This window comes from Cardiocondyla obscurior, linkage group LG04, assembly GCF_019399895.1.
Source record: "Cardiocondyla obscurior isolate alpha-2009 linkage group LG04, Cobs3.1, whole genome shotgun sequence".
Taxonomy (NCBI): Eukaryota; Metazoa; Arthropoda; class Insecta; order Hymenoptera; family Formicidae; genus Cardiocondyla; species Cardiocondyla obscurior.
The window spans coordinates 524,208-548,680 of NC_091867.1; the positions used below are offsets into that span (position 1 = coordinate 524,208).

A 24,473-nucleotide genomic window follows, 5' to 3' on the forward strand; every position below is an offset into this window, starting at 1 on the left:
ATTCGAGGCGCAGCAAACTTAAACCTTACGCTTTCGATACGAGATATGCGGAGTTGTTAGGGTGACCTTAATAGGCCCCCATTTCTCGTCGCCTGGCAGTAAAGCGATCTCTGTCTCTGAGGATGATGTTGTAGCTCACGAGTCGTATTGTGTCCCGCTTTCAGCGACTACTGGAGCGTGTTGTATAACTCGCTCAGTAGTGCTCGGTCCCACTTGAACACCGCATTTTACTCTAGCCGGTGGTGTTGGCGGAATAGGTGATATCGCGTTCAGTACAGTGTTCCACCGTAGGCTCGTACCTATATCTCCAAATACGAGCGTTGCCGGAAGCCAAGAAGATCCTCGGTGGTCTGGTTAAACTTGGCGGCGTAAAGTTGGTCAGTTGCAGCCTCTACTCCAGAAACTAGAAGTTCGTGTGTCTGACAAGTTTCTTGGTTCCAGGCGGCCTCAAGAACCCCACGAGCGGCTGCTGCGGCGGGAAGATCTGTATCAACCTTATTTACGGTGCCATGGTTGCTTTGATCTTTTATTAGTTTTATACGCGTATTATCGCGAAACGTATCCGCGAGCTTTCGCGAAACCTCCAAAGAATAAGTTGTAACAGCATGCTATCACTACTTTTTTGCTTGGTTTACCGTCCGCTTGCGACGGCACCGAGTTTGTACAAAATCTAAAGTAATTGTGGCGACCACTTGCGCTCGCCACCTACGCAGGAACGCCAGAAAATGGCAACCCGGCGGACGGCGCCCCAGCGCTTCGCGGCGCCACCGCTAGGTGGTCACAAGGGCGTAGGTGTCACCCACATGCAAAAGATGCTTGACCCCTGGATATAAGGACACGCTTCAAAACAAATTTTCACGATCCAAGCCCGCCTAAAGTGCAGCATCTAGAGATAGCTCCCTAAGGTATTTTGAAAGATCGATAACAGAAACCGTTACTCTATAAAAAGCAATCCGGCTTTGCAAGAGGATAGACCCTTTCCAAGAAAAAAGACGCGACGGAGCAGGAAACGGAAGGCGCTTATCACCCCAGCGACGGTCAGCAGTAGTTCCCCGGATAGCACGACAGATCCGCCAATTTGGCCAACGCTGCCAAAACTCATCTCACCGCTGCAGGAAACCTTTGGAAGACCAGCTGCAAGGAGAACAAAGGAGGTACAGTGACCGGCAATAATGGCCTGTCGTACTACGGCGGCGGCGGCTCCCGGGCGTGAGGTGGGATAGTGTGCGTGAGGTCTCACCGCGGATCGCGTACGTGAGGCAGGGAACGCCGAAAGAAGCGAGAGGATGGGGGAAAATTTGGTGGGAGGCGTTCTCATGCTCTATCCCGCTCGCGACCCGTGCTTGTGAGAGAGAAAGCATGAGTGAACGCTAAGAAATTATTATAGGCGCACCTTCACTCTCTCGCTTTCACGCGTTCGTATTTATACGGGCGGACAAGGATAGAAGTATATCGCAAGAGTACGCTATTAATTCTAGCGTATACTTTAAGACATTTCGCGACTTTTGACAATTGAAATTAAATACTCATGTTACTTATATTATAAATATATATTTTTACATTACGTATAATTTAATTTTGGGATAATTTTCGTTTTCTGTCTTGAGAAAGACAATTTTAAATGCCTTGTCTTTCTCAAGTCAGAAAACGGCATTTAAAATTGTCTTTCTCAAGACAGAAAACGAAAATTATCCCAAAATTAAATTATACGTAATGTAAAAATATACAGGGTGTCCCATACTAAACGGACGTAATTTGAGAAGTAGGTAGAACTGGTCTAGACGAATAGAAAAGTCTTATATTATTTTGTAAAATTCTCAACCGTTATTGAGAAAAAAATTAATTTGTCTAACGCAAGAGCGATAAGGAAGCTACGTTGGACAATGTTTCGATTGTCATTTGTTTTTTCTCTCGATTTCCATGTGCTCTGACGAGACGAGTCTAATGTAAGCATGGTGTCGTGAGCGGCACTAGGTTAAACCGTGTATATCGAGGTGTTAATTTAGTCGAAAAAAATGAATTATACCGCTGGTGAATATGTCGATATGATTGTTTGTTACGGTGCGACCGGGGAAAATGCAATTGCTTCAGAGCGTTTGTACGCGGAACGCTTCCCTAATCGTGTGCGTTTACCTTCACACAGAACAATATTCAGGTGCGTGCAACGAGCGCGAGAAACGGGAACAGTTTGTGTGCAGCGAAGAAATTTAAATTGTCCCGCACGACGAAACGTCGAGACCGAGGAAGCGGTTCTTCGTGCCTTCGAGGAGAACCCGAGAAGTAGCGTGCGAGAAGTGGCGCGAAATCTTAATTTAAAAAAAACTACGGTGCATAGAATTTTGAAAAAAGAAGGGTTGCACCCATTTCATTTTCAAAGAGTGCAACAACTTCTCCCGCAGGATTACGTGCAACGCGTTCTTTTTTGCGAAGGTAATTTCCTTTTTTCACATATTTTTCAAGTGCAATGCTTTTATTACACATAATTATTAATAAAACGTGTACAGGATTTCTCGCTCAATGCCGGCGAAATTTAAATTTTTCGAACCTCATCCTATGGACGGATGAGGCAATCTTTACTCCTAATGGAGTTTTTAATTAAAAGAATTTTGTCACATGGGCCACCGAAAATCTTCATGCGATTCGGATAGGAACTTTTCAATACAGGTGGAGCTTGCACGCGTGGGCCGGAATAATCGAGAACAAAGTGGTAAGTATTTTTATCGCATAAAAATTCGTAAAATAAAAGTGCTAACAAAATGCATAATATTGTTATTATTGGTTATTTTTAGATCGGACCTTTTTTTTTACCACTGCGGCTCGATGGAGCAAGATATGCTTTATTTTTACAACAACATTTGCCGATATTGTTGGAAGATCTCCCGCTACAAATCAGGCAAACATTGATTTATCAGCAAGACGGTGCTCCTGCACATTTCTTATATCGCGCGCGGAAAATATTAGACAATAATTACGCGGATCGATGGATAGGTCGAAGTGGTCCCATCACCTGGCCAGCACGTTCCCCGGATCTGAACGTGCTGGATTACTTTATTTGGGGCTACGTTAAATCAAAAATTGAAAATGTGCGTGATCACGCTGTAGAGGAGGTTCGCGATGCAATTATAGCGGCCTTCAATACAATCACGCCCGACATGGCGCAAAGGGCAACGCAGCAAATTGTTAGAAGAGCCACACTTTGTTTACAAGAACAAAGTGGGCAATTCGAACAATTGCTGCGTTAAACTTGTGTCGGTGGATTAGGCCTACAGGGGATACCACATTAAAAAAAACGCGCCGAGCTATCTACCTCGAATAGTGGTGTGGAAACGATAGCGTTTACACATCTTATAAATTAATTTTAAAATCGAAACTTTGTCTTGTTCGCGCGTCGTCGCCTCGCCTCGCTCGCGTATTGTTGCCTCGTCTCGCTCGCGCGTGGTCACTCGCCTCGCCTAACGTATTGTCGCATCGTGTCGCCCGCGCTTTGTCACATCTTGTCGCTCGCATGTTTTCCAATCCGTATTCGAGTGGGTTGGGCCTTTACTTCTTAGGCGTCACCCGGTTCTAGCGGCGCGGTCGTATTCGCTTGCGTACTTAAATTTTTATAATTTTTTTTCTCGGTTATTAGTGCAAATTTTGCAAAATGGCACTAGAATTTTTTATTTCTATTCCCGATATCTACTGATCCCTCGTAGGATTAACACATGGTGCGGCACACCCTGTAAATACATATACAGGGTGTCCTAGACATAACGAAGGATACTGGGAGGATATATAAAATTGATTGAGACAAGTAGAAAAATCCCGTACCATTTTGCAAAACTCTCAACCGTTATTGAGAAAAAAATTAAAATGTATAAATTGTATAGGCGTAAGTGCGACAAGGATGCTGCGCGTGAGTGAGCGCGACAGGCGACGGTGCCATTTATAGCCATTCGCCTGTTGCGCTTACTCACGCGCAGCATCCTTGTCGCTCTTACGCCTATACAATATACATTTTAATTTTTTTTTAATAACGATTGAGAATTTTGCAAAATGATACGGGACTTTTCTACTTGTCTCAATCAATTCTATCTATCCTCCCAGTATCCTTCGTTATGTCTGGGACACCCTGTATAAACAATTTTATTAATTTTTAATGTTACATATTTCTGGGTGATATTTTAAAGTTTTGAAATCAAATTCATTGAACTGGCTCGTAGAAGTTAAAGCCCATTGCTGCAAGTTTCTTGTTGTGATCTGTTGATTGTTTTGTCGAGCTTCAATAAATCTATCATACGTCCAGGAATTAATTATTGAATATTTATCGTAAAAAGTTCGATCACTAATGATCTGTTGTTCCCATATCTTTAATGAATCCATTTTTTTCAATTTTGAACATTTTTTTTTTTTGTAAATTCTTCAAATTCCAATTTGGATGTTTTTTTGCCATATTAACAACTTTTATTTTTTAGTCATTGGAATATAGTCCGTACTTTTACTATACTTTTCTTCTGGTTTGTAATCAGAGTCATCTAATTCTATTTCCTTGAAAGTATTGTTAATATCAATTTCTTCTATTATTATCCGTGATAAATTTTTTTTCTATTAAAATTTTCTGTGTATGATTATATAAATCCTCTGCCAGTAGTATTGACTCCTCAGAAATTACAGAAGAAAATTGTTGTGTAAGAAAACCATCTTGTTTTAAAAGCATCTTGTAATATTTGATAGCGTTGCGCATATCTAACTTATTTTCTGTGTCCACATTTTCTTTTATTGGCTCTTGTATTTTTGAAGGGCCAAGTTCGTTAATACGCTTTATATCTGATGGTAACTCTGTTAAAAGTAATTGAATTAATATATCTTTTACTTGTAAAAATGTACTATTCCAATCTTACCGCGTGTTCTCTACCACGTTTATTAATGCGATATTTTGCCAATCCCGCCGTTCTCTGACAAGAAGAGATTTCTCAATTTCTGCTTTATCTCATTGAACGTATCAAAAACTATTTTTAATATAATTTTATAGTTTTCTCCACTGTTCTTATAACTGTTTGCTTAAACGTTTAGCTTACGACTAAAGTTTTTTGGGCTTCTTATGTATGTATTACATGCTTTATGCTTACATAGTTTGTTTAGTATGTTTCAACATGGAAAATTTGAAAAAAAATTGTAATTGTAAGAATGTTTTATTTATCACTTGCGCTCGATGTCAAGAAAAATTATGTTTTAAATGTTTTTATGATAAATATCATCCAGAAATATGTAACATTAAAAATTAATAAAATTGTTTTTTTATATATGCAGGGCATATCACTTAATGTGTCACACCGAGTAGGAATAAGTAGATCTTGGTGAAAAAAATAAAAAAGTCATACTATTTTGCAAAATTCTCAATGGTTATTAAGAAAAAAATTAATTTGTTCAGTGCAAGAACGACAAGGAAGCCACGCGTGAGTGAGCGCGACAGGCAACGGCACCATTTTTAGCTACTCGCCTGTCGCGCTCACTCACGCGTGGCTTTCTTGTCGCTTTTGCGCTAGACAAATTAATTTTTTTCTCAATAACCATTTAGAATTTTGCAAAATGGTATAAAACTTTTTTATTTTTCTCATCAAGACCTACCTATTCCTACTCGGTGTGACACATTAAATGATACACCCTGTATATGTATTATTATAGGTATTATTTGCAAACTAACAGAAATAAAAAAATATTTTTTCTTGAATTTTTTTTTTTAGAAAATAGTACAATAATTAAATAAATTACATTAGTGTTTATTTTATTTCAGAGATGTAAAAATAAATTAAAAAAAAAAAATACATAAGCAGGACTTGAACCAGCGATCCCGCGCTTACTGGACTAGGGCCGTCCGCGCTGGACTACCACGCTGCTTCGAAAATCAGTATAACAGTTCGGTATTTCAACACGTCAAAAATGTTTAAATTTAATTTTCTTACTTATTTTTGAGAAGCGCATCGAATGGCTTTAACAAATTAATGTAGGAACACCAATCTTTAAACCCTGCGAGCTTGAAGAAAATCGGTGTTCCGTTACCCTTAAACTCCCCTTGTGAGTCTCCATATTGCTTATGATCCGCTACTCATGACTTTCCATTGTAAACTGACCATACTATTGGTTATCACTGGCCGAATTAATCGCGAACGCGATTAGGAGCCAATCATCTAAGAAGAAGAAGAAGCAAACAAACGGCGGTAAGCGTTGGTTGCAGGCAAAACGATTGTCCTGGGATTGGGCTTAACGCGGGGTCGCCAGTAAAGCGACGGTATGCGTCGGTCGCAAACGGGTCGGTTGCCCTGGAATCGGGTGTAGCGCAAGATCGCAAGCAAGCGGTGGTAAGTGTCAGACGCAAACGGGTACGGTTACCCGTATCGCACAGTCGCGAGTAAAACAAAAAGCGGCGGACATCGGTTGTAAGCGCAGGGAACGGTCGGTAATAAACGCAAAAACGCAAGTAGACGTTGCGATCGCGAGTATAGCGCAAGCGGGATCAGCGCGCGGTCGCGGGCGATGCGTCGATAACAAGCGATGTCGAGTGCGCTGGGAGTTCGGTGCTTAGGGATAGTGTTCCGGTGAAACCTCAAGATCACGGTTGGGGTCGGTTCGGGAACCCCCCGAGACCGGTAGGATTGCTGTAAGAAAATCGACCGAGATTCCCCCGAGCCAGTGCTCCGGGTAACCCCCGAGATTACGACCGGGAAATCCCCCGAGTTGTTGCACTGCGAATTGTCCAGGAAACCCCCAAGACGGGTATCGGAACTAAGAGTTGTCTCTTGGATACGGCCGTGTGGCTGCGGTGAGAGCCGGATCGGGATAGATATCGGTCTGTCCGCGGCCGCGGTTTTTATACCCGTCGGAGGTAAAGATATCCCTAACTCCTCGGTCTTCGATGACGGTCGGCCGTAGTCGGGCGCCTTCCGCGCGTTCTTAGTTTAGAGCGCGTTGATCGACTAATTAGTGACGGGGCAGCAGGGTCTCGCCACAAAGTATACACCAAAAACGTCATCAATATTTATTTTTCTATTACTGTTCACCGCTTCCAGGTACAATGTTGCTATTAACGCGCTGAGCCGCAGCGTTGATACACTGGACTGTGGAGTTGACGGAGGTTCAACATTTTCAGTTGTAACGTACGGATCAACGATCGTCTCGCTAAACGCTGGATTATAGCGAGGATCGAATTGTTCAACGTAGAATCCGACGTTACTAACGAGTCGTTAAACGTGACTTTCAAACGTCTGTTTTTGACCATATCAATTGTATCGCGCAATCAGTTCTCGATGAAGCGTCGTCGACGACTAATCGTCGTGCGAATTTATCAACATGTTAAATCAACTACGATATATCACGTTAACGTTTTTTGTTTTAATGAGATGTTGCCACGGTCGATAAATCCACTCGATGGTATCGCAAACACGTCGAATCCTCGCCTGTATCGCCCGTTGTCGAGCGGACTGTCTTTGTCGATCACCGCAAAACCGTGATTGTGTTGCCAACATTCGCGACACAACGCGCAAAACTCATCGTACGACATGTCGGTGTTGACGTGATCGTTGTATACGTGTTACGTTTATTTTATTATTAGTAACGGTTTGTTTTAATTTAGTAATCCAATTTTTAAAGTACAGAACTACAAAAGTTTGATTTTAAAATTTTGACTTTAGTAAATATTTCTTTAAAATAATGTTCATAACGTCTAACATTTAATAAATGTGTGACTTTCAAGTTAAAAAATGATTTGTTACAATAAAACTATTTTATTTATTAAAATTTAGAAAATATAATTAGTAAAAAGATAAATAAATTTTGATTTATAGCAAATAATATGTTTTAATAAACCATTTTATTTCTAATTTTTAAAGCCTCCGGCACACGATACGAGTTTTCATACTGGATCGCATGCTAGACGTATTTTAATTGCTCGAATCACCGATAATGAGCCAATGAAAATATGTTTAGCATGCGATCCAGTATTATGAAAACTCATATTGTGTGCCTAGAGACTAAATTCACTACACATACGCAGATGTGTTTGGTGTATAAGTTTGACTCTGTTGCTATACGCGACCAAAAAACAATTGCTACGCTCTGGCTCAAAAAGTGTGTGAGTGTTGCAACGTTGTATCGCGGGCAGTCTGTGGCACGTGGCAGTAAGATTCTTCTCGTGCTCTTGCGAAAGTAAGTTTTACTCTTTGTTACATGTGAGTACGGAATGAACGAATGAGTCGAAGACGATTTTCCCGCACGATTAATGTCCAGGAAGCGATCGTACAAGTGAAAATCAGTGTGCCTATTAATCTAATTTATAAATATATCTGTGTAGATAAGGTGACCAGCATTGACGACCATTATAAATTTGCGAAGCTTATGACGACAAAGGACGGACGCTCTATGGAGATTAACAATATTTTAAAAAATTTAAGCTTGGATGCTTACATCGACATTTTTCAAAGTAAGTAAATTTATACATTATATATATATCATGTATATATATATATATATATATATATATATATATATATATATATATATATATATATATATATACAGGGTGTCTCAACCCATGTGTAAAATCCTATACAGATAGGTAGGTCTTGGGGAGATAAATATAAAAGTTCTTTAACATTTTGCAAAATTCTCAACCGTTATTGAGAAAAAAATTGATTTGTCTAGCGCAAGAGCGACAAGAAAGCCACGCGTGAGTGAGCGCGACAGGCGAGTAGCTAAAAATGGTGCCGTCGCTTGTCGTACTCATTCACGCGTAGCTTCCTTGTCGCTCTTGCGCTAGACAATTTAATTTTTTTCTCAATAACGGTTGAGAATTTTACAAAATGATATAAGACTTTTCTATTCGTCTAGATCAGTTCTACCTACTTCTCAAATTACGTCCGTTTAGTATGGGACACCCTGTATACAGGGTGTCCCAGACATAACAAAGGATACTGGGAGGATAAATAGAACTAATTGAGACAAGTAGAAAAGTCCTGTACTATTTTGCAAAATTTTCAACTGTTATTTAGAAAAAAATTAAAGTGTACAAATTGTATAGGCGTAAGAGCGACAAAGAAGCTACGCGTGAGTGAGCGTGACAAGCGACGGCGCCATTCCTAGCCATTCGTCTGTCGCGCTCACTCACGCGTAGCTTCTTTGTCGCTCTTACGCCTATACAATTTATACATTTTAATTTTTTTCTCAATAACGGTTGAGAGTTTTGCAAAATGGTACGGGACTTTTCTACTTGTCTCAATCAATTCTATCTATCCTCCCAGTATTCTTCATTATGTCTGGAACACCCTGTATATTTACATGAAGTTAGTTATCAAATAAGTTAAAATGTATTTTTTACAGATTCAAAAGTAACTATTATAATTTATCTTCTGTCATATATGATATGTCCAACGCAAAAAATAAGAAAAAAATTAAATGGAAAAAACAAACAATGTAAAGCATCCATTGCTGCATCAAAAAATAGTATGATAAAATGTGCATTTGTTAGTATAAATAATATATGTAATATTTAAAGGTATAATTAAAATAAAAATATTAATGTTATATTTTAAATATTTTGTTTTAGACTTGTGCTGATATTGCGAGAATTCGTCAAGAAAGCAATAACAAAGCGAAAGAAATGAATACGTCTGTACAACCGTATATAATAGTAGTGGGATCGGTTGACAATGTATTACATCGTACGTGAACGTGAATCAAGTGTTATATTCTACGGATTCTGTATTAGAGGCCTTGGACGTCTGTTTTAAAACTTTCCACGTTTTGCACATAGAATATCCAGATGCTAGCAAACATCTATGGATGCTGATATAAAAAGGTTTATATAAACTTTCAACACCATGGGATATTTCTTTTTCAAATACTGAACATATTTTAAAAAAATTAGAAACTGCTCAAAATATGCAAATATGCAATAAATAATTAAAATAAGTATATGTTTTCCACATTCTAGAGATTTTCTTTTTTGTTTATATTTTTAAAAGAGATTTATACAGGGTGTCCCAAACAATGTGTCACTCCCAAAAACTATGGGTAGAAAATTGAAATCTAAAACGAAAAGTCAAATGCAATTTTTAAAAATTCTCAATAGTTTTCAAGAAAAAAATTAAAATATATAAAATGTATAAACGTAAGAGTGACAAGGAAGCTGCGCGTGAGTGAGCGCGACAGACGACGGTGCCATTTCTAGTCATTTGCCTGTCGCGCTCACTCACGCGCAGCTTCCTTGTCACTCTTACGTCTATATATTTTATATATTTTAATTTTTTTCTCGAAAACTATTGAGAATTTTTAAAAATTGCATTTGACTTTTCGTCTTAGATTTCAATTTTCTACCCAAAGTTTTTGGGAGTGACACATTGTTTGGGACACCCTGTATATGATTCTATACATGATATAGACAATTCTATATATAATATATTTTTTTGTTGAAAAATGTTTATTTGCATGTTTTGTGATGACTCTTACATAGACTTTGGACATTTGAAATGTCATATAAAACTTAAACACAAAGAGTTATTATATTCTAAAGTTCAATGCAATTATCCAAATTGCACAAATTCATATACTACCGTTTACTCGTTACTGCGACATATATGTACAATCCACGATATTCCATTTAATCAAAGATATAGTGCTTTGGAACAAAAATGTAAAAATTCTATACATACTCAAACAAAGGTAGCATTAAATGAGTCGATAAATATAATACATAGCAATGATTATGCTATAATCGAGAACAAACAGTTCGAAAAAGAAATTATAACGTCTAATGAAATAAAAAATTTCAGTTTTCTTGAAGATTTTACCTGTAAGGTTTTTCAATCAACATTGCATTTAATTGCAAGATTGTATTCGTTAGACAATTTAACAAAAAAAACGTTCATGACATTATTAATAACATCATGCATATTTACGTACTTGACACTTTAAAACTATTAGAAGATAGATATGGAGCTACAAGTGACATATGTCGTTATGTAAATATTATTAAAAAATGTTTAACCAAATTTAAAAGTAAGCACTACATTATCACATATTTAAGTAATATTAACTGTTTTATAAAACCGACAAAAATAATAATTAACTCTTTTTTAACTCCAAGAAGAACAAAATTGCAAAAACATTTAATTATATGTCATAAAAAGCTTTCTTTAATCAATATAAAACTTGTTTTAAAAAAGTTTTTAGAACTATCACATATTTTGACAGATATTATAAAATATATAAAAAAATATAACGATAATACCGATATATTAAATTTGTATTCCATGGTGAAACATGGAAATCTTTATCTAAAAAAGAAAATAAAAATGAACTTAAATTGCCAATAGCTATATTCTTTGACGATTTTGAAATAAACAATCCCTTAAGATCACGGAAAACAATTCGAAAATTAGGTGCCGTTTATTTAACTTTACTTTGTTTACCTCCTCAATATTCAAGTAAATTAGATAATATTTTACTAATGCAATTGCACAATTATCATAATCACAAAACTAGAACTAAAGGACCCGTCTGTTCGTTACTTGGTTCTTATGTCTTTATATGTCATTGTCATACATATCGCTTACCTCTAACATTTATTCTTACGCGCTTATCATCATGTTTTATTACTCATATTACTTACCTCTGTTAGGATATATTACAATTATTAACGACTATCATTTCAAGTTTAAAGTCGTAGCAAGATGTAACCTTCGGTTAAATTTTATTTAATAATTTTTAGAAACAAAAATTAATTAAGGGAAAATTTATTAATTAAAAAATTTTTTTTAATTTTTTTTTAATTAACAATGTAAATATTAAATTATTTAATATATAAAAAATTAATAATCTAAAGTTAAAAAAAATACAATTATTTAAATAAATAAAAAAAATTTCAAAAAAGTAACATTACGGGACGCGAACGCACAATCTTTGAACTGTGAGTCTGAGGCGCTCACCGTACGACTAACCGAACACTATTGAAAGACTCGTCGTAACATCTGTACATAACGCGCTCGGAAAACTTTAAACTTTGATTTCTCAAAAACTATTGCGTATCTACACCTAATCGTCGACGCGTAATCTTATATTTTCCCTCTCTACTACCATGCCAAAGCTCATTAAAAAACTGCGTTGGCACTTGGGAACTTCTCTTTGTCAGTATTAATGCTATAAATATTAAAGTTATGGATAAAGAATATAAAATATTGTTTTGTTTGCTGTTTATTGCGGGAGATAATTTAGGTCTCAATACAATTCTTGGATTTAAAAAAAGTTTTAATACCGAATATTATTGTCGAATATGCACTGCAAATAAAGCTGAGGCGCAAAAGTTTATTACCGAAAATAACATTTATATAAGAACCATAAACGATTATCCGAATTATGTCGTCAATTCAATGTTTGGAGTACAAGAAGAGTGCATTTTCAATAAAGTACCAAGTTTTCATGTAGCTGAAAATATATCTGTAGATCCCATGCACGATCTATTAGAAGGCGTTTGCCGATATAACGTTGAAAAAATTTTGAATTATTTTATTTAAAAAAAACAATTTTTAACGTTAGAAATTTTTAATGAGAGACTACTCAATTGCCCCCGTTTATTTGCAGACAATGTTCCATTACCATTTAATTTTGAATGTATTAAAAATGAAAAAATAATTTTAACGGCATCGGAAATGTTATTCTTGGTTAACAACTTATTTTTAATGATCAATGATCTTATACCGGAAAAGGACCCTATGTGGGAGTTATATTTACATTTAAAAAAAATTATACAGATTTCATGTTCACATGTGCTCACTTTCAAATCTATCAATTTATTTGATAATATTATACTTAATTATCTTAGTTCGCATAAAAAGTTATTTAAAACTCCTTTTAAACCAAAGCACCATAACTTACTACACTATACTAGAATTATAAAAAAATATGGACCATTAAAACCTATGGCTGGGATTCGCTTTGAAGCGAAGCATAAGCAACTCAAAAACTATGCTAAAGCTAGTATTTCGAAATTAAATCCTTCATATACTCTGGCTTATAGACATCAGATGAAACTGTGCTACAGATTCATTTGTAATGGGTTTTCATCAGATTATTGTCAGTATAACAAATTGTTCAAATTTACTGAAATATCTGATTATCTTCAGATAAAACAAGTATTATTTTCAGGAATGAATGATACTGAATTAAATGTAACATCGTGGATTATTATTAATGGTACACGTTATGAAACTAATAATATTATTTGTACGGACATTCGTCATAGCTTATTTGGAAAGATTCGGCATATTATTCTTAATGACAAGAAACAAATATTCTTTATATGTATAAGATTATCTATTTTAAGTTATAATCACCACAAAGGTGCCAACAAAATATTAGAAGAAGACCAACTTTTTTGTATTGAGCAAGAAGATTTGATAGAATACAGAACCTATTTCGCGGATCGCGAAAATTACATTTATTTCAACAATGTATTCGACGAAACAATCAGTTTTTAGTTTACATAAGACATTGTGTGTAATATTATATTTATTATATATATGTTTCATTCATGATAATAAACCATTTTTATATTATAGCTTTGTTTTTGTTATTTTTAACACGTACACTTCTTACTTTAACAATAGGAAAGATAAAATAAAAGATTATATTTTATATTTCAAGAAATAAGTTTTTATTTTCTGTGTATATCTTTTGTTAATAGAAAACAAATATTATTTTTCAAGAAATAAGTTTTTACTTTCTGTAAATATCTTTTGTTAATAAAAAACAAATATTAATTTCTAGAACATTTAAGTTATAATTAAAAATTTCTTTTTTTTAATAATGCGTAATGTACTTTGCAAAATAGTATTTTACTTTTGTGTTACAAAAAATATTTTTTATTTTAAGCTATATGTTTTCATATACAATAAAAAAGCACTACTTTTTAACAAATTATACTTAAAAATAAAAACTAATTATTTTTATTGAAATGCGTGATATACTTAATAAAAAAACGTTTTTTTAAATTAAATAAATACATTGTTTAAGTGTAAGAAATGGTTGCATAGTTGAATTGAAAAAAATTATTTTCTAAAATTAAGCAAAGTGTACTGTGTTTTAAGTAAATTTTTCTCTCAGTGTACAGCAAAGGCGTGACTGTTACGAAAAGGAGAAGAAAAAAAGACATCGAGCAGACGTTAAGAATGCCCGCAGGTGCGATAACGAAAGTGCAGATGAATCAACTGGTTAGATGCATGTGTCTTCAATTTAGAAACGTCTTTATGCGCGACGCCTTACCTACGAGTAGCGCGCGCACAAACGAAAACGGCATCGTGAACCTGAACAAGATGATGGGCCCTGAAACTCACTGGGTAGCGAATCCTACAAGAAAATATCGCGTTGCGTACTTTGACGGTTTCGGTAATCTCCAGCCGCCCAGGGAATTGGTACGATATCTTGGAGGTGATGTCTTGTCGATAGAGTACAATAGAAAGTCGTATCAAACGTACGATCAAAATATTTTAAATATCTCCGGGCAGTTGTGTCTGCGATTTTTAAGTACGATCGACACGAATCTATTTAAAAACTGACGTTGCAGCGTTCTTCGCCTCAGTATCGATTCGAACATGTCGATTACACTCACGTTGATCGGTAAGAGTAGCGTTCTCTATTTGAGCTACTCACCAGCGTTGGATCTCAGCGATGGTGATTACGAGTTCGGTCTCACGGACTTTGCGACTTATCACACGATATCAAACGTAAATTCTACAAACAACAAACTTTACTACGGCATAGATGGCAAGGAATTTACGATTCCCGAGGGATCGTACAAGATACAAGCCATAGACAAATTTTTAAAACACGCGATGCCGCGACAGCGTGACGCTGTTAATAATCACCGTAATGAGAAGAATGACGATTTCTTAAAAACGATTCGTGTCAACTACAACACTATGAAGAGTGAGATCAAATCTGCGTACATGGTGAACTTTTCGAAACCAAACTCGTTGGAAGCGCTTCTCGGATTCTCACCGCACGGCGTGTTGGAGTCGCGAAAGTGGCACGTGTCCGACTAACCGATCAACATAATCAACTTGAACATTATTCGCATCAAATGTAACGTGACCGCGAGCGCGTACTGCAACAACAAATGCGTGCACACGATCCACGAATTTTTACCGCAGCCATCGGGATATAAGATCTTGGAAATATCCACGCAAGTCATTTACCTACCGATCGTCGTGCGGTACGTTACGGATTTCAAAATACGTGTCACCAACTGAAACGGACGACCGCTTGACTTTCGCAGAGATGAGATAACCGTCAGATTGCACGTGCGCCGACGACAAGGATAACGTGGCATGTTAGTACCGAACGAAACGAGACGCGTTACAATGATCAGTTTCGGTGCTGGTACGATACAATAGCCTGAACAACAGCAACAGTAGAGAATAAACACGGGTTCTAATCCATGGAACATTGAGCGGGGCGCGGAGAGGGGGGGAAAGATCTAAGACAAGAATTTGAAAAATGGCAAAGAACTTCCCTATTTATTTCCCCAAAACCCACCTATTTTTGCTCAGTTTTATACATATAATGACACCCTGTATATCAACAGACGTGCTATTGTTTTGCGTCAATTGATTAATAAGTTCCGTATATTAATTGATTTTCTAAATTCAAAAACAAAGAAAACTAAAAATATATAATTTGAAACAAAATGATTCAGCTTCTACACCAAATAGGAAAAAAATAAATATACTTTTATTTGTAAAATTGAACCCAATCTTTTGAATAAACCAGGTTAAAAAAAACAGTTTAGCCATTAAAGAGATTTCGAAATCTCATCAGACAACAACTCGGTCTTTTGCGTAAAATATACACGGTAGTCTCCAAACTTCGTACATTTGATGCGAGACACTTTTGATTATTAGTTTTGTTGTAGGTCTCGCTGCGTGTATACTTGGTGCAAGACACTACCGCGTTTCTTGATATAATAATTATAAGTAACTACATTTATTACATAATCAAACTTAATTTCTTACCGATGCATAATATTTTAAGGATAATGCAGTCATGACACATGGTACCGAGATAATTATTGGCTTTTGAGCTCTTAACATAACTATATATATAGTCTTCCGTAAGGTAAGTGGTTGTTGATACCATGCTGTATCAAAAGCTGCCTGTCCGATTTCATCACTCTGAAAAAAAACCAATCGATAATGTTAATTTTTAATTGATTACTTGATTTTAATAAACTTTTTTATTTTGTGATTACAGACTTACTATATGAATCAAATGTTCTGCCGGCCATGTATACATGAATACTACTGATAATCCACTAAAAATTATACCAACGCATTGAATTTTAATTGATAACGGTTGATCCTATTTAAGATGCAGAAATTTATTATAAATTAAACATCTTTAAAAGAATTATAGAAATATTATTTTTGCAGATTACTTCACTATGCTTGTTATATTTGCCATACTCATGTAAAATTTATTCTTTGTTTTAAAATGTGAATTTTAGATGCCTACAGATTAAATAAGGACCGCCAATCAGATGATACAAATTAAGAGATACAGTAGTGTCTCGCGTCAAGTGTACGCGCAGCGAGACTGACAGTATATCTGTACGCGGCTGCTGATTTGACAGTAGTTGAGATTATTGGATCTCAATAATGGTTAAGCCAATCAAACCCTAACAACCTCGCGAAATAAAAAATTCAAAATAATTTGAAACTTTGCACACTGTTAAAGTAATTGTATATTTGGTGGATTTATTTCACTATAAATTAATTATTTAGTTTTATAAATTTAATCAATATTCTTTTATTTTTATTCTGTAATACATAGTTATGGATAAGTAGATAAGAATTGAATGAATCGTCTTAATTAATAAGAACTTAAGGTACGGAGGTTGCATTAATAGTCTCTTTCTAACTCTCTCTCTCTCTGCTACTACTGGGTTCTCGCTCTTCCTTTTGTGCGGCTATTCGTTCCGCTTAGCAGCCTCTGAGCGCTCGATGATTATACATAAATTTATTATTATTCTAACACTCTTTAAATTTATGTTTTATATGAAAATACAATTATATGTATTTTAAATTTAACTTATTTCTACATTTTTTAAAATATGTTTTGCCAAGAGACTTGATTAGTATATCTGTGAACGTTGACGGTGTCCAGCCGGCGCTACAAGTCGCGCAAAGTTAGGGTCAGAATTTAACAACAGAAAGGCAAACACTTGTTAACAAAATGTAACTAAATATATTTAACAAATATATAAACGAAATAACAAATAATAAGAAATAAAATAAAAAGCAAAACGTATATGATAATAGAAAGCGGTCTTCTCATGCGAGGAAACAAGAACGGGTCGTTATAGACCGCGTCGCACTTATCTGAATTCCGCAAGGGCGGAAAGATGCTAATCGGCAGCAAACGCAAAGGGCTCGCAAATCGCAAGTGGTCTGGCTAGGCGTGTGTACGCAGTGTTTAGCACGGATGCATTTGACGCACAAACTGGTATACGATAACAAAGACTGACAAGTGTCGTGGAAGACGACAGCTCATCGATGCGCTCGCTACGAAAATCGGAAGAACTCTGAGGGCTCGACTGATGCAACGAGCCTACAGAGCCGTTATCTATAGAAAGTAGATCGGGAAAGTCCCGGGAGATTAGCCGTAATCAACCGGGGAAGTCCCGCGATATTAGTTGTCTCTAAGCGGTGACCACAGAATGAGAAATGCTAAAAGAAAGGCCGCGGGATTAATAATTGTTTTCTTTTCCGGACGGCCGGCAACGTATGCGGTGGCGTCATCCGGCGTGTGACGTCGGAGGGATCCGCCACATATCAACTATATTATCTTCTGAATTAATTTTGACAACTTTAATTATTTTTTTCTTACAATTTTCGTGTACAAAATAATAATGTACTTCTATGTGTTTTGAATTTTTTGTGTAATTTCCAAATTAAGCTATTGTTACAGCTTCTGCATTATCGTCATAAATATTTATTAGATGATTTAATGTTGTATTGAAGTCCTTTAGAAGATTTATAATTAATATGATCTCAGTTACTGCTTTTGATAATGCCATATATTCTGCTGCAGTTGATGATTTTGTTACACTATCTTGCTTCTTCGTCTTCTAATAGATAGCATTTCTATATAATTTAATCACTATTTCACTTGTTAATTTCTTGTCTATATCCCTTGCCCAATTAGCATCCACAAAGCAATTTCATATTTTATTATCTTTATTCCTTTGGTATATCAGTTCCATGCCTTAAGTTAGGTAGAGATATTTTAATATTCTTAAGCCATATTTAAAATGAGTTTTTTTATAACAATTTTGAAAGCGACTTAAGTAATTTACACAATAACTAATGTCTGGACGTGTTCCAGTGCTTACGTACAACAGTGCTCCTATTAAATTTCTATATTTTATGTTATTGCATGCTGACCGTACTGGTTCAAGTTTTAAATTTTGTTTTATTGGTGTATTTTACAAATGCATTATACAATTTTGAGTTAGTTATATTGTACTTTATGGCCAATAACTCTATATAATTTTCCTGATCTTATGTCATGATTCCTTTTATTCTATCATATTCAATATTTATTCCTAAATATGTTTTAACTTCACCCAAGTCTTTCATGGCAAATCTCTTAGATAATTTTTCTTTTACATCTTTTAATTTCTTAATATTATTTCCGCAAATTAAAAGATTGTCTACAAAAGTAATTAGATATAATTTATTTTTATTATCGCGTTTAATGTATAATCAATATTTACTTTTACTTTTGTTAAAATTTAGCTGTAATATAAAACTATCTAGACATTCGTATCATGCTCTGGGACTTTCTTTCAACCCATACAATGCTTTCTTTAATTTATAAACTTTATCTGTACCATTTTCATATCTATTTGGTTGCTTGACATTTACTTCTGATTTAACTTTACTGTTCAGAAAAGCTGTTGTAACCCGAAACCCAGTACAACAATAAAATTAAGTAAGTATTAAGTAAGTAACACGGAATAAGATTTCGCAACATAATTAAAAGAAATCTATATCAACAACTCACCTAAATTGAAAGACCGATTAAATAAATATCATCAGAATAAAGGGTTGCGAGATCTTAGTACCGAGAATAACAGATTGCATTACCCAGTAACCAAGTTACGACAATGCAATCTGCTGACATCGACAAAGCGCCAAAGTTAAATACTCGCGGACTAACAGCGACGGACAGTGGCTAATCACCTCACGTGCGTAACATGAGATCTGTCGCGTGTTGGTAAAATTAGACACCTTGCTGAGACGAGGCAACGCGATAGTACAGAGAAGTGAAGCTAGGGCAAGTGTTAAGAAAAGGAACTACTTGTATCAATAAAGATATTGTTTAAAAATATAACATAAATTTATAAGTAATTCTTAGGCCTGCATTTTTTGTGTGGTTGCAACAGACCTGCGATGGTCCATTGTCATCTCACTGCATATGCGATGCAATGTGATAGCAGTAAAGTAATAAAATTCGATCCGTTCGTGCCTAATTGCGTTGGGCAACGGAAAGTTCGGGAAAAACCTGCTTCTCGACCATTCGATGCCGAATATAATAAATACCTTTATTAAACTTTTGTTTTCCAATTTTAAGTTTAATAAAGGTATTTATTATATTCACAGACGCTTGACCGGAACTTTTTTAAATTTATAATTTTCTCCATAATAAAAAATGGCAGACAGGAGGTTTCGCTCCCCCTGCGGGGGCCCCACGATTGTTAAAACTAATCTAACCCACCCCATTGTAATTGATGTGTGAATCCTGATACGCTTGGACAGTTATTAACCCACGTAAAACTTAAAATGCAAAGAAATCAAACTGCCGCAAATATACAAAAAAAAAAACATTCTAAATAATAAAAACTAACTCTAATATCTCAACAATTTGCTTCTTTAAAAGACATTTATTAATTTATACCCGTTACTTATACCCGTTACTGTACTGCAAATAACACTAATATTTTCCAAACTTTGATTGTTTATAACTTTTTAATAAAAAACGAGCGACGGCTAAAACTTCTTCAAGGTCATTTAGGAGAGTGTCCTTGACAACATATGTCAAGGTCAAGGTAATCGGGGCTTGCTCCTTTAAAGTGCATAATTACCCAAGTTTTTACACGATATACATACCTTTTACACTATATACATGTGTTTTTACAATGAGTTTTTAAACATTAATTCAGCACATGGGGCACAATGATGCCAACACAATCATACGCTACACCCTGCAAGCAGAAACGGAGATAACATAAGGAAGAAACTCAAGGCAGACCAGGTGGGAGGACTACAGGGCGGAATTAACTGCCGAAGTAATCAGGATCCCAACCAGATCTCACACTAAAAATAATTTAGATGAAGCAGCACAGAGCCTTGGGGAAGTAATAACCAAGGCTTATGAGAACAACTGCCTGGAGAGACAAAAGAGTGGTAAGACCAGGGTCCCATGGTGGAACCAAGAGCTGGGAAAGCTCAGGTCGACCGCAGGATGTCTCTTCAACAAAGCAAAAAGCACTGGACAAGCTGCCCACTGAAGAGCTTTAAGCAAGCTCAAAGGGAATACAGCAAAGCCATTATCAAGCCAAGCGCAAAAGCTGGAAGAAATATTGTAAAAGTATCGAAGGAACAGCAGAGGCCTCGAGACTAAACAAAATCCTCAGCACAAATAAAAAATCGCATTTGGGCTGTATAAAGCTACCAAATGGCGAATTCACGGATAACGTGCAAAGCACATTAACACACTTTGTTGGCGATTTATTTATATTTGGTGACTCGTAGATGGAAAATGGAGATTTATATGAAAAAACAGATTAAATAAAGTAATAAAGATTATATGGTTTAATTATAATGAATACAGAGATCTGTGCCTTGCAATGACTTGTGCGCAACTAACTCAATAAATTATATTCTGCCCTTGTTTCCTTTATTCGCTGTCATACGCAGATTTTTATCTTTCTAACTACTCACCGTCGTTGCTACTAACCGTTTCGCATTATATCTTAACAGCTGTTTCTATTAACCATTTTATATTACTATATCTTAACACACTTAATGGAAGTTCACTTTCCGGGCTTCCAGACGAGTCAAAATAAGACAGGCTGCACAGGAGAAAAGCCTAGGGATATCTACAAGCCCAGGGAATGGTCACTGGCAGCCAAGATCGTATACTCTAAGGGAATAAAATGGGCAGTAAACTCATTCGCCTTATAAAGCAGCGGGACCAGACGGCATATTTCCGGCCCTACTGCAAAAGGGTCTGGGGGTGCTGATGGGACCACTAACAAAAATACTCAGGGCTAGTATAGCCCTGAGATACGTTTTAAAAGCTTGGGGAGGAACTAGAATAGTTTTCATACCCAAGCCGGAGAAAAACGGGCACATAGTAGTTAAAGATTACAGACCCATCAGCTTGACTTTCTTTGTTTTAAAGACACTGGAGAGGCTGGTTGATGAATATCTGAAAAGAGGGCCATTGATCCAACACCCGCTGGCCCCCTGTCAATACGTCTACAGGGAGGGCAGGTCGACGGAAACAGCACTACACCGACTAGTGGGGCGAATAGAGGGACAGCTGGAGGATAAGGGCTACGCATTGGGTGTTTTCTTGGACATTGAGGGAGCTTTTGACAGCACCTCATATAAAGTAATACAAAAAGCACTGACCAAACATGGAATATCAGAAGCATTGATTGACTGGACCCAGAGTATGCTTGCGAACAGGAGACTGAACGTTGAGCATGGGCGAGTATCAGTCCAAGGAACACCCACAAAAGGATGCCCACAGGAAGGAGTGCTTTCTCCACTGCTGTAGAGCATTGTGGTAAATGAACTACTGAGCAAACTAGAAGCAGCGGGAGTCCTTACCTATGGCTATGCAGACGACATAGCCATAATAGCAAGAGGAAAATTTCTACCGATCCTTGGGGAGCTCATAGAAAGAGCACTCAAGATCACACAAAACAGGTGTCAGGCTAAGGGACTGACGGTTAATCCCGAGAAGACTTCAGCCATAATATTCACCAAAAAATACAAACCGGAACCCATCAGGCCTTTAAAACTGTGGGGGAAAGAATTAAACTTCGTAACCTCGGTGAAATACCTGAGAGTTTTACTAAATACGAAACTGAGCTGAAAACTCCATTTGGAGGACAAAAGAAAAAAGTTCTATACGGCCTTTTGAGCCTGTAGAAAGGCACTAGGAAAATCCTGGGGCCATAAGCCAAGGGTGGCATTATGGCTGTACCAAGCCGTGCTATTACCCAGGCTTACATATGCAGCAATGGTATGGTGGCCCAGAGTAGGAAAAGTGGAGACGAAGAACCTACTAAAGAGCCTACAGGGAAGTTACCTAAGAGCTGTAGTAGGGACTCAAAAAACGACACCCACGGCAGCGCTACAAGTGGCGCTGTGTATTTGCCCTCTGGACCAGCTAATCATTCACAACGTCAGACAAACAACATATAGACTGTACTGTCAGGGGGAGTGGAGGGATGCTGGGATTGGCCATACGGCGCTCGGCTTCCTGAACAGCTTTCCTTTCACGTATAAACAAGACAGAATCCCCAGGAAATACCAGGAAGGGAGAACCGCAGAGGTAATCATACCTTCCAGGGAACAGTGGAGGAAAGCAGACTTCCTGAACGGACTGGGACCTGATGTATGGTTTACAGACGGCTCGGGAAAAGACAACCGCCATGGGGCAGGAATTTATGGACCCACGAGGAAACATAGATTCAGCCTGCCTCTAGAAGAATACGCCACGGTTTTTCAAGCCGAGGTAAAAGCAATCGCCGAGTGTGCGCGAATACAGATTGCTGATCAAACCAGCAGCAAAAAAATATACATTTGCTCAGATAGCAGAGCAGCAATGAATGCCTTAATAAAGCAAAACTTGGACTCAATGACGGTCTGGAACTGCATGAGGGTACTAAGCAAGCTGGGGGAGACTAATAAAGTCACCCTAGTATGGACTCCTGGACATCAGGGCATACATGGCAACGAGGTGGCTGACAAGCTCGCCAAGCAGTAAACTTTAATGGAACCTGCAGGGCGGGATGTGTACGTCCCTTTTGTCATGGGAAAAAGGATAATCAGAGAGTTGTTTGAGAAAAGGCACCGAGAGTCGTGGAAAAACGAACCGGGATGCCGGCAGGCAAAGCTCCTGATGGAACAACCCAAAGCAGAGAGGACGAAAGAACTGGCAATGAGGAGACAAAAACTGACAATAGGGATCGGCCTATTAACAGGACACGGAACCCTTAGGGTGCATCTGCATAACCTAGGCATAGTGGAGCATTGTAAGTGCAGGCTATGCAAGGAAAAAAACGAGGACAGTATACACATTCTGTGTCACTGTCCAGTACTGATTATAAAACGATATCTATCCTGGGGAAAAATGTTTACAGACCCGGGACAGCTCAGAGAAGCGAGGGTGAACAGTCTGATTAGCCTGGCAGATCATGCTGGGCTGAGGACAATACACCCTCGATGAAACTGTGGGGAGTTACAAAGGATCCAAAGGATCTAGGTGACCAAAAAGAACTCATACAGTCATACCCACTAAATCCTCTACTACTACTACTATAATACCTCTAACATAGAATTGAGAATTGAAAAAGGAATGGTAAGAAAAAAAAATTTAGTTGCATTTTATATTATACATTTTTATTACATATTTTAAATATTAATTTAGCACTTTAGACGATTACAATGTTTTTGGCCATAATTTTAAATATGCGCAATAAAATTTATTTATTTAAGTAAAATATTTGGAAAAGTATAATATATTATTTTCCCAAACTAAAAATAAGAGCTAGTAATTAACATTCAATAAATTGGTTTTTATCAAAGCAATCCGTCATACGTATTGCATTTATCGCATTATCACGATTATTAATAGTGGATACAATATTTGAAAATTATGTAAATTTTATATCAATTACCCTGAGAATTCCAGTCAGCTTGTTGAACATCATGGTTACACACTCATCAAGATCAATCACTGGAAGGAACGTTGATTCAATTATTTCAATGCGTAAGTTGGCGGATTCAAACCGCAGGAGATTGAGATCTTTCATAATAAGAAAGTCTGATTGACACAAAATTATAGGGATTTTTGAATTCATTATAAATTAGACTCGGAATGTTTCCTCAATATTCACAAATGTTTTTCCACATATCCAGAGATAGACATTTTATAACCACGATTATTTTCAATAATGATCTTTACATTACTTGATGTGCTAACGTTGACGCAAATTTTCAAATATTTATATCCTGTAGCTGTAAGCGCATATCGTCTACTAACCAAGCGCATTGCATGGTGTTTAGTTGAGATACTGCAAGAAAACATGGGTTACATAAAATGTTTTTACATAAAGTTATGTTATAAAAAAATTTTTTATTTAAAAA

General features: G+C 36.6%; 1 protein-coding gene across 1 annotated transcript; it reads left to right on the plus strand.

Annotated features, from left to right (window-relative positions):
- The first annotated feature begins 22,341 nt into the window (after positions 1-22,341).
- LOC139102065 (uncharacterized) lies at positions 22,342-23,091 on the plus strand. The gene has a single exon (XM_070655694.1). The coding sequence runs from the start codon at positions 22,342-22,344 to the stop codon at positions 23,089-23,091; it is 750 nt and encodes a 249-aa protein (XP_070511795.1).
- The last annotated feature ends 1,382 nt before the right edge of the window (positions 23,092-24,473 follow it).

Excerpts from the sequence above, each read along its gene's own strand:
- LOC139102065 (XM_070655694.1), top strand. The coding sequence starts at position 22,342 with ATGGTATGGTGGCCCAGAGTAGGAAAAGTGGAGACGAAGAACCTACTA.